Genomic DNA, 16,136 nt, shown 5'->3' on the forward strand with positions numbered 1-16,136 from the left:
ATCTGTAGTTTATAATTACAGCTCTTTAAATTTGGCCTAGCTACAGGTCAGGAGCTCATAAGTCTCCTGGGGCTAGTGGTGCCCTGTTGGACAGCACTAGCCCCTTAGGTGCCCTCACTGTGGTGAACCTTGCCCTGAACAAGGGAAGGGGGAAGGCGGTGGAGGGAAGGACAGGGAGATACAGAACACTCGTGATGGGATGGGATGGTGTGCAGTGGGAGGAAGGCAGTGGAGGGAGAAAGGTGGGGGAGGGGATTTAGTGTCCTGAAAACGGATGGTCCAGAGACAATCAACATAGGCCCCCCTGTTTCCAGCATCCCTGGCTCTGTACTGCCCTAACAGCTATGGGACAGCAGTTAGGACACTGCTCCACATCCCCCAACAAATCACTCACTTTCTACGGGATCTTCGTCATTTGCTGGAACCAGTAGCCCCCTTCTCATCTGAGACCCATCCGTGCCTGCTGGTCTCTGTAAAATAGAGCGGAAAACCCCCTTGGTTCATCAGGAGTCCTGGATTCCATAAGTGAGCCTGTGACCAGCCAACTGTGACCAGGGGCAGCCACCTTCCCTCCTGGTCTCTATAGAGACAAAGAGGAACCTCCTTGCTATGCCTCTCACAGACTCTGTGCTTGTGTGCTCAAGGAGGCCCATGTTCCCTGGGGTAATATGCTCCTTAAGTGTTTGTTCCAGCTCTGAAAACTGTATACACCTGAGCAACCATCACCCAATCAAGACATGGAACAATTCTCACCACTCAGCACAGCCGCCTCCTGCCCCTTCTAGTCTACACACCCCACCAGGAAACAGTCACTCCCTCCCAGGTGTGTATATGACTCAAGGAATATATATGAGGGCACTTTGCAAAATCTAAGTAAGGCTTCTTTCATGAATGTGAAGGTGCTTCGATCAGTAATAATGTACCATATCAATAATCTAAAATAAGGAAGTGAAACTATTAGATTGTCTCCATGGAGACTGAAAAGGCATTTTGTAAAATTAAACATGAATTCTGATCTTTCAAAACAAACCTCAAAAATAGGGGGCTGCGTTGATAATGATAAGATTTTCTCTATGAAAACAGGAGTCCACATCATTCCTTAGGGGGAAGCACTGAAGGCCCTCCCAATGAAATCAAATCAAGATCAGAACAAGTGCCTTCTCTAAGCACCTCTGAACACTGTAAGTTCTGGAAACAAAAAAGGAGGCAGGACTGGTGGAAGGGGGCAGAAATAATCATCATTATTTTAGACGTGATTAAATATCTTTAAGACCCTATGGTTTAAACTACATTATTCAAAAATAATGCATGTCTTGATGAATGTTAATAAACACACTAAAAACAATACATTAGAAAACAGAATTGCAATGAAATCCAACCAGTAAGGGTAACAAAACCCATAAAAAACAAAGACACAGCTTTTACTAGAAATAGGAATCATTAATCTGAAGAAAAACACAAACCTTAATTGAGTCATAATAAAACCCCTGACCTGAAATGCTATCTTCTTTGATAAGAAAAATATTGAATATTGTAAGATCTCAATTCTTCCTGGTCTAATGTAAGGTAATATAAAAAGAAGTTCCAATGACTTTTATGGAAGGGGGGAGGGGAGAGAAAAATCTTTAAAAATAATTCTAAATTCTATCTGGGTAGAAATAATAAATTTTGGCAAGGTGAGGAGGAGGTATGTGCACTCTCAGATATTGAGACATATTAAAAAGTTTCATTTGGTAGAGTATCGTACATGGATGACATATGCACAAAGATTTCAGCAAAGAATCACGAAGAATGGTCTCTCAATGAAATGAAAAGGGTGAGGGGGCTGGAGGAAGACTGCAGGAGGCTCCCACTACTCCCCGAGTACAGAACCTTTCTGTACTATTCACTTTTTCTCACTGTGGGTAGGTACTACTTCAAAAAATGTGAAATGTGATTAATCAAGATTGAGGGATTATTGGCCTTTTTGGTTGGTTTGTTTCCTTTTATACTTTCTCTTTATTTAAAAAGAGCATACTGTAGGCCTCACTGGTTTGGCTAAGTGGTTAGAGCACTGGCCTACAGACCAAAGGGTCCCGGGTTCGATTCCCGGTTAAGGGCATGTACCTCGGCTGTAGGCTCGACCCCAGTCAGGCGAGTGTGGGAAGAAACCAATCGATGTGTCTCTCTCACATCGATGTTTCTCTCTCTCTCCCTCTTCCCTCCACTCCACACTCTCTGGAAAAATCAATGAGGAAAAATATCCTTGGGTGCGTACTAAAATAAATAATTAAATAAAGCATACTGTAGATACAGAAAAGGACATTCAAGGTGGAAAGAGATCTGTGTCTTCCTAAACATTTCACATTAGATAAAGGAGCAGCCAAAAGCAGAGGGAAACGAATCAGTTGTGAAATGGGGTTGGAGGAAAGAGACAGTGACTCAGAACAATTCAGACACTCATGTCACATCATGTCACAAAATCAATTCCATTTGGATAACATTGCTATATGCCAAAAATCATCATAAAATTTTAAAACTAACAAATTAGTGAATTTCATCTTATGTTAAGGGGAATGACTTTCTAAGCTTATGAGGAATAAAAAATTTAAATGTTCCTACATATTTACCATTCAATGTCATATTAAAACTGATGAACTGACATACGAACCAAAATTGTATGCACGCATATATGCGCATACAGTTAAAAAACATTCCTACAAGTTTACCCAGAAATTCTACTTCTAAATGCCACCATACACATGCGATTAGATATCTAGGCTCAGATTTATTTTCATATAGGTTCAATGTAATAATAATTTTGTAATAAAAAACTGATGTTCCTATTGTTAAGAGGAACAGCTTACTAAATTATTTTACAACTACACAGTAGACTATTTGCAGCCCTCATTCAATCATTCAGCAAAGACGGGGATGCCCATTCTGTGCTTGCCTATTTCAGACTCTAAGATAGAGTGACAACTGGACGGATAAGAAGACCCAGACAGTCCATAGAGCTGACAGCTCCCTGCATGTGCAGCCCCTTCCCCTTCAGGTCCTGATCTCCCTTTACCACCACTTCCCCCGGACAGCAAACCTGACCAGCATTGGCCTTTCCCTGTTTCTAACAATCAGAAAGGCCAGGGCCAGGCCTGGCTGTCACCCACTCACCAGCAGATGCTCTGTTTCTCCTGGGGACTCTACCATGACACCTGCCAGCTCTGCATGCTCCTGGTGTTCCAGTTCCTGTTCAGAGGCCAGCGTAGGTAGCAAATCTCCGTTGCTCAGGGCCATGTTGCAGGCATTGTCCAGAGCCTCAGGCCCTCTTGGGGCATGTGAGCACCAAAAAAAGAGCTTGGGAAGGCAAAGAGCTGACTCAGGAGTCCACACCTAGGCTCCCTAAAGAGTCTCAGGGAGCACGGTAAGTTCCACTGCTCCACCCCTCCCACGGCTATCCCTCTCCTCAGGCTGGCACAGGCTCAGCACATCCAGGACTTTGCTATTGGCACCAGGACCCTGATGCTGTGCTAAGGGGGTTCAGCACACCTGCCTGACACTCCCACAGCCCAGAATCCACAGCTGTAGGTGTGGGTGTCACAAGCAGCAGGAAGGATAGGGCTCAGGACCGGTACCCAGCCTTTGGGCTACTCAGCAGGCCAGCTGTTCTCTTAGTCAGCCCAAGGGCCCAGGCCATTTTAGAGAGCCAGGGAAAGCAGCACAGGACAAAATGGGACCATGCCCACCCAGGGCCTTATTATGGGCAGGAAGCAGTTCCTGAGGGCATTATGCCACCAGGTCCTGGAGAAACCAACTCACTCTGTTCCTGCACATGGTGGCCGCTCCAGAACCTAGAAGAGAAGGGGTGTCTGCCTTAGCAGTGAGGAGGGCCTCTCTGCAGGATCTCCCCCCACAAGGACAGTGCCGGGCACAGCGTATGGGCTGGGGCACAGACACTGAACAAGATGCCTTGGGTATGGTGACAGGGTATGGCAATCCAACTCTGGGACACCCTCAGAAAGGGGAAGAAAAGAGGGAAAGAAGTAAAAAGAAACACTTATCAAATCTCTGTTGGGTTCTGTTCTGACCAAAGCTGTTAAAAAAACAACACTACCTTGACCTTCTCCTGACTCTTGTCACCCAGTTGAGGCACTGACTACGTCTCTGCCTTGGCTGGGAGCCCTGAAGACATGAAGAACTGGCTTGCCCTCCCAGGCTTGGCCAGGGAGAGGATGCAACCATCAGCCCCAATGATCCTGGCCCTCCAAAGGTGCAGGTGAGGTGGGAGATGGAGGGGTGATCCCAGGGAACAAGATCAGAGCCAGGCCAGAAAGACTCAGAGGATTTGGGAGGCAGAGAGAAGGACCTTTCTGTCTGAAGAAACAAAGCGGGAAGTGAGGGAGGCAGCGGAGAGTGCCAGTGCCTGCCCATCGCCCCTGCCAGCCTCACCTTGAAGGATACAGCTCCTGAGACAACAATATACAAATACAGCCAGCCCGAACACCAGGACAATCACAACTATGACTACAAATGCGAGGATCACCCACTCTGGAGTGCCTGAGGAGGGAGAGAGAGCTGTGGGAAGACTGGTGGTCACCAGCTGTCCAGGATCCGGGGCGTCCCCATGGGCCTGGGTACCTGATTCTTGGTCCACACACTTGAGGTCGTTCCAGGGCGTACAGGACTTGGCCTCAACCTTGCCATCAGGGCACCTAGGTTCAGACACAGGGGAGATGTGAAAGGGTACTGTGAGGTAAGAAGAGAAAGAGGGAGCAAACCTCCCACCCAGTGTCCCCTGACCAGAGGGTGGAAAAAAACCAGCCTTCTCCTGTCTGTGTGATGGGTCCCCTCACCCTCTTGCAGGGTTAGGGAGGGAGCTGGGCTTGACACTGGTGCCCGAAGAGCTCCTGCTAAGTGTTCAGAGCTGCACCCTCAGGAGCTGGGCCTCCCTGGGCTTCGGGGGAGCCGAGTGAGGAAGTATCTCACTCCAGGGCAAGGGTCAGAGCCCTTTGGGCATAAGCTGAGCCTCACCCTCTGGTTAACCTTCAATACAAGGACTCTCCTGTCCTCTACCTGTTGACTGTCCCCACCAATCACAGCCACACGAGGTCAGAGAAGAGCAAATTACTACTGGTCCCTAAATCCCAATAAGAGGGAAAACACAGTCTTATTGAGGGATCAGGGCCCTGGGGGAAGACAGGTTGAGCTGGCTCAGGGGTTTGGGGAACCCTGAAGGACCTACAGGCTCTGTCTCGCTATGACCTGGCTGTGGACATTTAGGTGTTCAAGGGCCCATGCCTGCACCAAAAAATATTAAAAAGAACATTTTATGATTGAATTGTTAAAAAGATGATTATAGCCTGGCCGGGCGTGGCTCAGCAGTTGAGAGTCGACCTAGGATCCAGGCGATCAGGGTCCGATTCCCAGTCAAGGCACATGCCCGGGTTGCGGGCTCGATCCCCAGTGACTGTCTCATCATTGATGTTTCTGTCTGTCTGTCTCTCTCTCTCCTTTCCTCTCTCTGAAATCAATAAAGATATATTTTAAAAAAAAAAAAAAGATGATTATAAGCATGGCTGCATTCTACACAATTCTTTCCTTCTGATATTAAAAAAACCCTAAAACTTTGCATGGGCCACTGACAGGCTCATGGGCCCTACCTAGCAGCCTACTGTGCCCAGTGGAAAGGTCAGCCCGGCCAGAGGGAAACGGAGCTGAGGAGGGTGGGGAGAGGACACTGCAAGGGGCAGCGTGAGGACATGCAAGTGGACAAGAAAGGGCCACTGCCGGCTCAGAAGACCCCACAGACCCAAGGAAGCCCTGAGGGTGTGGCCAGGCTGCATGGAAGCAGGAGAGAGAAAGGGGTGCAGGAGACTTGGGGCTTCTGTGGTTGGGGGCCCCCTGGCACTCATGTCTTACCTAGGGCTGCACTTTTGGCAGAACTCAGTAGAATCTTCATCCTGGTAAGTGCCAGGTTTACATCGACACTGGGTGTTCCTCGTCCCGGTGCATGGAGCTATTTCTTCTTTATCTGAAGACAAAGGATAAGGTTTTGAGGAGATGTTTCCCTCATGGGTCCCTCAACCCTTTTTCATCACCCAAACCCCCTCCCACTCAGCTTCACTCAGTTCGCCATAGATTTGAGGGTTGGTTTCCGCAGCAATATGTGTGAGGCGCAAAAAGGGCAACCACTGCTCACCTGTCCCTAGTAACCAGGTGTACAGAAAACACCACAATTTATTACTTATTACATCAGGTTTCAGAGGAAATACCTATTGGCTTACAGGATGATTAGGAAGGGCGGGGTATAATCTGAGAGTCCCTGGGTGGAGAGGAACCCTTGAGTGACTTTCTGCAAACCTAACCCTGAGGAGGGGCCTTAGACTGTGAAGACCAAGGAAGGCGGAGCACTTGCCAGGAGGCACAGGGCTGAGAGGGGTCAGGCCCAGGACAAGACCCACATCCCAGCTCCAAACCAGCACGTTTCTACTCAGCCACATCTTCCATGCTGTGGCCATAGAGTCCCCCCATCAAGAGCAGGTTATTTTCCCACCACTTTCATCTGATGGTTTAAAAGATGTCCCTACTGTGTGGCATGCATTATAAAAATAATTTCTGTTTTCATCTTATTTTATTGACTTAAGTCATATCGTGAAAAAGGGTATGATGAAGACCACGCTGGGCTGGCAATCAGGTTTCTGACTCCCCGTCTGATACAATAATCATCTCATTGTCCAGCACCCTAATGTAGGCAAGGACTCCACATGTTCTTCACCTGGAGGGCATATAGAGCAGAGGTGGCAAGAAGGGAGGGTGTTCGAGTGATCGGTAAAATCCTCTTTATCTGTGCGTGTTGTACAATCTCCACTGTGTTTTGATAGATAGAACCCTGGGAATGGAGAGAAAAGCTGGTGAGTGAATGCCCACAGGACTCCTGGAGGCTGGCAGTGGTAGCTAAGGGACCACCGGTGGAATCCAAATGGAAATCCACTCATATACCTTAGACCAGCACTGCCAAAAGAAATGTATTACACATAAAATTCAAATTCATAGTTGCCACGTTAAAAGGGTGAAAAGAGGTCCAATTAATTTTAACTATGTATTTTTTAACCTAAAATACCCAACATAGTATCATTTCAACATGTAATCAATATAAAACATTGAGATATTTTAGTTTCTTGAATACCTCACTCAAAAAGTGAAACCTATGCCCCCCTCCAGAGTGTCCAGGGTTTGTGATCTGTTCCCACCTGCCCTTGTGACCACTTCACCCTGTACTCATCCCAGCTGCCCCCTAGCTTTGCTCAAACAAGCTCAGCTCCTGCCCCCTGGGGCCATAGTTCCTGGGGAACCCTCTCAGGACCACTGTACCTGGCTCTCTACACCAAAGACAGTGGCTCTCTGCATCAAAGTCACCATCCTGGGGACGCCTCACCAACCCAGTCTCTGTCCCATCCATCATCACTCAGTTATCATCATGGTTCCTATCTCATCTCTCTGTCACATTCATCTGTCTGTCTAGACATCATCTCAGAAGGAGAGCTCCAGAAGGGCAGGGGCCTCGTGCCCTCCACTAGCACAGTGCCTGGAACACAGAAGGCATCTAATAAATAAATAAATACCTGTGGATTAAGAACCAGGAACTTTGGAAATCATAGGGCTGGGAGGACATGGAGACAAGTGGGGTAAGGGTTGGAGATCACTATTAGAATGTACCTGGAGGACACTTCTCTGAGAGTGTGGCATTCCATCTCTGTGGGGCAGCTAGTTGCTGGTGAACTCTGTTCAGTCTTGTGGTTGTGAGTGAGGCAGCTAGCACCTGTGGGGACAAAGCAGGGACGGGCATCAGTGGCTTCCTGACTCTCCTCCCTCCCAGGATCCCTCTCAAGTTCTCTTCATCCCAGCTGCCAAAAGCAAAAAGAGCTGGGACCTTTCTTCCAGCTCTACACTCTGATTCTTCTGTTTCATGTTTGCCCTTTAGCCTTTGGGACTGACTAGCAAGTAAGTTTCACTTGAAAACGTTTCTGGTATTCTTTTCTCTTATACTAAAACAAAATATATTTATTCCACATGTGCAAACAAAATTAATCATAAAATTGTAAGAACCACTTCAACTATATCAGTAAATCCCCAAAACACTTCAATTTAATGGTAAAAATGCTTAGTATGGATGTAGAACAAGACCCAATTACATACTGTCTGTTAGAGATGCCATTTAAAAGCAAGACACAGATATACTGAACACAAAGGGCTGGGAAAAAGATATACCATACAAATAGTAAGCCTAAGAAAACTGCTGTGGCTCTCTTAGTATCAGATGAAGTTGGTTTAAGACAAAGAGCATTACCACAGGTACAGAGGGACCTTTTGTGTGTTAAAAGGGTTAATTCACCAGAGAGTCCTAATAATTATAAATGTATATGTGCCCAACAATAAAGCTTCAAAACACACGAAGCAAAAATGGAAAGAATTAAAATGAATTTATAACACCCTTTTCTCAGCTACTGATGGAATGATCTGGCAAAAACAGTAAAGTCATAAGAGATTTGGACACTTAATTGACATTCATATAACAGATGTGCAACATCTCCAGAAGACACATCCTTTTCTGGTGAACATGGTACTTTGCGAATCCAAATAAACTTAAAAGAAGTGAAATTATATCATATATACTCTGATCTCAATGAAAATACACTGGAAATCAATGTCTAGAAAGACCTCCAAGGTAAATAAAACCACAATGAAATACCATCTCACACTTATTAGGGTGGCTACTACCAAATAAGGCAAAAAAAAAAAAGGAAAGAAAAAAATAAGTGTTGGCAAGGATGTAGAGAAATTAGAAGACTTGTGCACTGTTCATGGGAATATAAAAGGATGCAGCTCCTATGGAAAACAGCAGGGTGGTTTCTTACAAAACTAAAAATAAGATTACCAAGTGATCCAGCAATTCCACTTCTAGGAATTTAAACAAAAGAATTGAAAACATGGACTCAAAGAGATATTTGCATACACATACTCATAGCAGCATTATTCCCAGTAGCCAAAAGGTAGAAGTGACTTAAGTATCCATTGATGGGTGAGTAGCAGATAAACAAAATATGGCCTGCACATATAGTGGAATATTAGCTTTAAAAAGGAAGGAAATTCTGATACATGCTACAACATGGATGAAGCTCAGGGACATTATGCTAAATGAAATAAGCCAACCCCAACAAAAACAAATACTGTATGATTCCACTTATGTGAGGTTCCTGGAGTAATCAAATTAATAGAGTCAAGATGTAGAATGGTGGTTGCCAGGGGCTGGGTTGAAAGGAGGGAATTGAAAGTTATTGTTTAATGGATAGAGTTTCAGTTTTGCAAAATTAAAGATCTCAAGATTGGTTGCACAACAACATGAACATAGTTAACACTACTTAACCATGCAATAAAAAATAGTTAAGATGGTACATTTTATGTGCTATTAAAAAAAAAAAAAAAAAGGAAAAGTGCCTTATAAGCTGGTCCCTAATGGAACCTGTCAGTGTCCTGCTAAATACCCAAGTCCCAGAATAGTGATGATATGGTCACAATTTCTGAGCTATAAATGACATAAGAATTGAAGAAATTTGAATGGAATTTGAGAACCGGTGGTAAATTATCTATGTTAACGTTCTGATTTGAAGGTTGTTCATGTTATTGCTGAAGATATTCTTGCTTGTAGAGAGTACACACTAAAGTGTTCAGGAATGCTCTTCACGTTAGCACCTGTTTTTCAAATGGTTCAGAAAAATTTCTGTATTGTTTTTGCAACTTTTCTGTAATTTTGAGAGTGTTTTAAAATAAAAAGTTAAAAAGTCAGAATAAAAACACTGTTGAGTGTAGTACAACCGACTGTATCTAAACAAGATAAAATGCAGCCGCCTTCCACAGAAAAGCCTTTCGAGTGTTTAATGACAGCTAAGCTCATGTGTGTCCCTCAGTCCTTCCTTTCCCAGGCTGGGCCTCCTCTGATGCAGTCTCCTTTCTCACTCTCACGGTGCTATTCCTTCCTGTGCTTACTGGCTCTGTCTCTTATCAATTCTTTTTTGTTATTGTTTTAACATAGTTTTATTGATTCAGAGAGAGGGAGGGAGAGAGAGAGAGAGAAACATCAATGATGAGAGAGTCATTGATCAGCTGCCTTCTGCACGCCCCCTCCTGGGGATCGAAACCACAACCCAGGCATGTGCCCGGGAATCAAATCTTGATTTCCTGGATCATAGGTCGATGCTCAACCGCTGAGCCATGCTGGCCAGGCTCTCATCAATTCTTTCCCTCATCATTTTATTATGAAAATTTTTACACACTCAGTAAAATTTACAGACTCATACAATGAACAGCCACAGAGAAATGAATATTTCTTAAGTGTATCATCAATGAGTTTATTAATTCATACATGTGTGTACCCAAATCCTCTATCTAGGTCATAGAACATAGCATGACCACAGAACATCCCCTCATGACCTCTCCTAGGTAATCCTAATCTGCAACACCATCCCAAAAGGTGATTATTTTTTTTCCAATATGGAATCAGTCTTCAATAGATGTTGAGCCTTTTCTTTGAATGACAGTTAAGTCAAGGTGGTTGATAGTATTCAGATTATGACTTTACCAAGTAGTATTCATCTAATTGTTTTTATCAATTACTGAGGAAGGTTTGTTATAATTCCCATTGAATCCTGTAGATTTTTGCTTCATGTATTTTGAAGTTCTATTACTAAGTATACACACATTGATAATTATTTTGACTTCTTGATAAGTTAATCCTTTAACACTACAAAAGGTCTCTATCTCTGGCAATATTCTTTGTCCTACATCAACTCCATCTGATATTAAGATAGCTGCAGCCTGCTGGTGTGGCTCAGTTGATTGAGCGATGTCCCATGCACCAGGAGGTCACTGGTTCAGTTCCTGGTCAGGGCACATGACCGGGCTGGGCTATGGGCTCAATCCCCAGCAGGGATGGTGCAGGAGGCAGTCGATCGATGCTTCTCTCTCTCTCTCCCTCTCTCTCTGAAACCAATAAAAACATTAAAAAAAAAAAAAGATAGTTGCATAACTTTTTTTAAGCTTACTATTTGGATGTTATTTTTTCCCCCAGCCATGACTTTCAATATATCTGTCTGGCTTTTGAACGGCATCTCTAAAAGACATTATACAGTTGGGTCTTGTTTCTTCATTCATTCTAACCTTTCTACTTTTGAATTATACTGATTTGGAATTAATACGATTACTGATAGGACTGAAGTAGATCCAGAAATAAATTAAATCACGCAGTTCCTGTTTCTCCAGTCTGTTCTTTTTCTTGTTGCTCCTTCCCTGCAGACTTTAGCATTAACAAAATATTTTTATTATTATTATTTTTTAGAATTGCATTTTAATTCCATGTTGGCTTTTTGCCTATACGTTTGGATTATTTTTTAGCAGTTCCTATAAGAATTGCATTACATACTTTTAACTGTTTACAGTCTGTCTATTTAAAGTTCTAATAATTGATTTAGAGGTATAATTGACACAATAAACAACATAATTAAGGAATAAAATGTGATAACATTTGACATATGTATTCATTTGTGAAAATCTGACCACCATCAAGATAATGACCATGTCAACATCACAACAGTTTTCTTTTGCCTCTTCTGCCCTATCATTCTCGCCCCAGGCAACTACTTTCTGCTCTCTAATGTTAGAGATTACTTTGTACTTTCTAGAATCCTATAAATGGAATCAGATAGTATGTTCTTTTCTGCCTGGCTTCTTTCACTCAAGACAATCATTTGGAAATTCATTCATGTTGTCATGTACCTCAATACTTTATTCCTTTTCATTACTGAATGGTATTGCTGAATTAATAGTGTTACATTAATAAAAAATTTTGGCTCTGGCCGGGTAGCTTAGTTGATTAGAGCATCGTCCTGACACACCAAGGTTTCAGGCTTGATCTCCAGTCAGGGCACATATAAGAATCAACCAATGAATACATGAATGGGTGGAGTAACAAATCAATGTTTCTCTCCCTCCCTCTCTCTCCCTTTCTAACTAAAATCAATTAAAAAATAAATTTAAAAAAATCTTTAAGCCCTGGGCGGTGTAGCTCAGTTGGTTGGGCGTCGGCCTATGCACGGAAAGGTTGCTGGTTCAAATCCCGATCAGGGCACATGCCCACGTTTCGGGCTCAATCCCCAGTAGAGGGTGTGCAGGAGACAGCCAATCAATGTTTTGCTCTCACATCGATGTTTTTCTCGCTCTCCCTCTCCCTTCCTCTCTCTTTAAAAAAATCAATAAAAAATGTTTTTAAAAATCTTTAAAATTTTTGAGATTTGCAACAACATTCAACACCTCCCATTCAACCCTGTCCCCTGCTCCCCACCCCACCATTCTTGTTGCTATTGGATTAACATGGATATAGTTTATAAACCTCACAAATAATGCATAATTTTTTTATGTGTCCTTGGCCAGAATCGAACCTGGGAACCTTTAGTCCACAGCCCAATGCTCTACCACTGAGCCAAACCGGTTAGGGAAGTGATGTATAATTTTTGAGAGTGTATAATATCACAGAATTAAGGGGAAATAACAATCCTTTACATTTGTATTTCCACTGATTTTTCTTCTTTCATAAGATCCGTGTTTCCATGGTGTTCATCCTAAAATCTTCATTTAGCATTTTGTGTAGTGCAGGTCTACTTGTCACTGGAAAGGGATGGGGCTGAGGTGGGTCTGTCCTGGCACATCTTGGAATGTGTGGGTTCTTGACTTTGTGCAGGAAAGAATTCAAGACACAAGTCCAGAGGATGATCTCAATTTAACTAAAAATAACTCACAAGGGTATTCACATCCTAGGCCCGTAGATTCCTTGACAAAGGTCAATCTTTATCTTAAGTAAGCCTATCTATTATCTTTTTGTATCTAAGATAAACACACCCTTGTAATAATGTCAGAGTAATCCTTGTTTCCCTCAGGGCACACATACCCACAACCAGAGGCCACAAAACCCCACGGTTAACTTATTCTCCAAATACCATCTCTATTTGCTGTAAATGTTCATTGTTAACTATCCTGTACCCATCAATGTAAAAGAAGTATGTGTCTCTCCATTTTACTCTTTATCTAACCTTAAAGATTTCCCTGCTTTGCTTCCTCCCGCCTCCATGGGTTTCATGGAACCCTCCTTTTACTCTAATGTGTAAAATAAGCTGTAAAACTGCCATTCTACAGAGCATTTTCTCAATCTGTTGAGATTTTGCTTCCCAGCAACTGTCGTCAGTGTGGTTCAAATAAACTCATAAAAATTCTCTACAGGTTTGGATGTTTCTTATGTTGACAGAAAGGACCGGAGGCACACCCAGGCCTGGGAAAATTGTTCATGTTCCCCTTGATCAGATCTCATAAAAGGGGTGTTCGATAGCTATCAGAAATTAGTTATTACATCCTTGGTAGTGATAAAGACTAACTGGAACCTTAAGAAAACATAATCAGCCCAGCCGGCATGGCTCAGTGGTTGAGCATCGACCTATGTGTGATCTAGGAGATCGAGGTTCGATTCCCAGTGAGGGGTTGCGGGCTCGATCCTCAGTGGAGGGCGTGCAGGAGGCAGCCGGTCAATGACTCTCTCCTCATTAATGTTTCCATCTCTCTCTCTCCCTTCCTCTGTCCGAAATCAATAAACATGTACTTTTTTTAAAAAAAAAAAGTTATGAACTCTCTGCTTACGTTTATCTGTGTTTCTATATGTATGTTCTAGAGATAGCATATTTCTACCATTGAATGTTATTGTAAAGTTATCAGAATTAAATAATACTTTTATTCTACCCGGGCTTATTAGTTAAGTAAATTCATGTTATCTCTGTTGCAAAATATGTCAGCAAGAAAAATAACTGGGTATGATAAATTTTTGGCCTCCCACACGTCCCCTGCTGGGGATCGAGCCTACAACCCTGGCATGTGCCTTGACCTGGAATCGAACCTCGATCACCTGGATCCTAGGTCGATGCCCAACCACTGAGCCACGCCGGCCGGGCAAAACTGTATGTTTTAAGTAATAGATGGCATAAGGTATGAAAATACATTTTTGAAGTGATTTAAAAAATGAGGTTTGTACTAAAATAAGGTTGGTTATTTCAGATTGAGTAAGAAGAGAAAGACTAAGAGGGACTAAGAAAGTTGTAGAGGGTTTGTGGAAAAGGAATCTTAAGAAAGAAAATTTTATGTGGAGTTTACTTCTTTTTCACTTGGTTAAAAAGTTTTTTTCCTGTATTTACTCTACTCTAGACAAGATATTATAAAAAGTTTTCTACCTAGAAAGCAGGAATTCTATATTTTATTAAAATAGTTTTGCTGTCTTAATCAGGTCCTTGATTACTTAAGAAAATTTCTCAATACTAAGAACTAAAGTTTTGCTAATCTGTGTTTTTACTTGATGCCTTTTTATTATCACTTTACATAAATGGGTAATTTAATGTTGTTTTATAATAATATATGATTAAAAAAAAAAATACTTCTTTATTGATTTCAGAGAGGAAGGGAGAGGGAGAGAGACAGAAACATCAATGATGAGAGTCATTGATCGGCTGCCTCCTGCATTGCATGCCCCCGACTGGGGATCGAACCTGCAACCTGGGCATGTGCCCTGACTGGGAATTGAACCCCAAACTCCTGGAGCCCAGGTTGATGCTCAACTGCTGAGCCACACCCAGCCGGGCAATATATCATCTTTTTGATCAACTGTGTTTGACAGACTGCCCAGGGTTCAAATTTTAACAGGAGACCTTTTTCTTAACCTGGAAATGGCTTTAAGTTGTTCCACTGGCTCCCTGGAACACCTGAAAAGATCTGTTTTCTCTCCTTGCAGGGAGTAGTTTTGAACTAATCAGGCCTATTTGATATGTTTAAATGGCACAGGAAGTTTTGTCAACTAAGGAAATAGTAGTGTTGTATTTCTGTGTATACATTATTATTCACTGGATATTACATATTGGAGATTATCTCCGGAGTCTACAAAGTCCTGATACAAGTTTCATATGGCTCCTAAGGCTGAGTTATGAGCCACTGTAAAGGAATTCTGTGGGGTAACTGAGGATCCTCACAAGTTTGCTGAGGAGTTGGATATTATTATTCAGGCCTATCGGTCTGGGCTTTCTGATTTATATCAGCTAGTTCTTTATACCTTAGTTGAAGGCCAGGCTCAGCACTGGGTGAAAATTGCCAGAAGGAAACATCTTGAATGGGACTTAGAAAAGTAAACCTCCAGTTTGGGGGAAGAAGCTAGAGAACTTGCTTGAAAACAATACCAAGCAATTCCTAAGGCTTTCCCAAAGCCAGGGTGAGGCAGGAAAGTTAAAATAGGAAACAAAGGCCTTAAGCTTTACCCTCCCCTTTTCTGTCCTGGCTGGAACATCAAAGGCATGACTTTTATTTACCACCTGATCTCCCACTTCTCCCTCCCCAACTTCCTATAGTTGAGACAAACAAATCTGAACTGGTCTCAACCAGATTCTACAGGGCCAACAGGGCCATTTGCATTGTGACACCCTGAATTGCCATGACAGTTCTGGGAAGACCAAAAGAGAAATTGCTATCTGGAGAGTAGGGACAAGGACAAGCCACGTCAGCAGTCACCCCCACCAGCATCAGAAGCTGAGGGCTACCCTATCCCGCCCTTGCCTATGTTTAATAAAAACCTTCCATCCAGACACCATCAGGACGTCTCGTTCTCTAAGGTCGCCCGCTCTCACTTCTTCAGTGTATACTTTTGCTTTAATAAATTTACTGTGCTTTGCTAAATCTTCCCATCCAATTTTGAATCCTTTCCTGGGCAGTGACAAGAACCTGGATCCAGTATTGGGCTGAGGCCTCCCTTGGCCTCCCTGGGCGCCCCCCTCCCCCCACTCCTGGGCGCCCCCCTCCCCCCACTCCTGGGCACCATTTTGATTAGAACAAAATTCAGACTTATTCACAAAAGTCTGATGAATGTGTTCATGAACGTTACAAAAGACTTCAGGCTGTTTTTAAGGAAAATCCTGGTCTTCCTTCAGATGTTGACTCTACTCGGGTAACTTTTAATTCTTTGTTTTTGAATGGGTTGAACAGAGATCTTTCCTTCCTAGTTGAGAGAACCAGGAGGGAATGAGAAACCA

The 16,136-nt window shown here is 43.1% G+C and overlaps 1 protein-coding gene across 3 annotated transcripts in view; it reads right to left on the bottom strand.

Annotated features, from left to right (window-relative positions):
- Positions 1-16,136, bottom strand: part of LOC308556182 (tumor necrosis factor receptor superfamily member 10A-like) — a 42,795-nt gene that overhangs the window by 2,144 nt on the left and 24,515 nt on the right. Inside the window, exons 5-12 of one of the 3 annotated variants that reach the window (XM_081135312.1) lie at positions 7,693-7,795; positions 6,752-6,865; positions 5,896-6,007; positions 4,615-4,688; positions 4,426-4,533; positions 3,796-3,827; positions 3,151-3,333; positions 395-470 (exon numbers count right to left, since the gene is read on the bottom strand). In XM_081135312.1, coding sequence (XP_080991438.1) covers positions 395-470; positions 3,151-3,333; positions 3,796-3,827; positions 4,426-4,533; positions 4,615-4,688; positions 5,896-6,007; positions 6,752-6,865; positions 7,693-7,795 — 802 coding nt within the window. Of the gene's footprint in view, positions 1-394; positions 471-3,150; positions 3,334-3,795; positions 3,828-4,425; positions 4,689-5,895; positions 6,008-6,751; positions 6,866-7,692; positions 7,796-16,136 lie in introns of all 3 variants that reach the window. The other 2 variants (XM_081135311.1, XM_081135310.1) reach the window with 2 other exon arrangements.

Source organism: Miniopterus schreibersii (genome assembly GCF_964146895.1).
Source record: "Miniopterus schreibersii genome assembly, chromosome: 4".
Classification (NCBI taxonomy): Eukaryota; Metazoa; Chordata; class Mammalia; order Chiroptera; family Miniopteridae; genus Miniopterus; species Miniopterus schreibersii.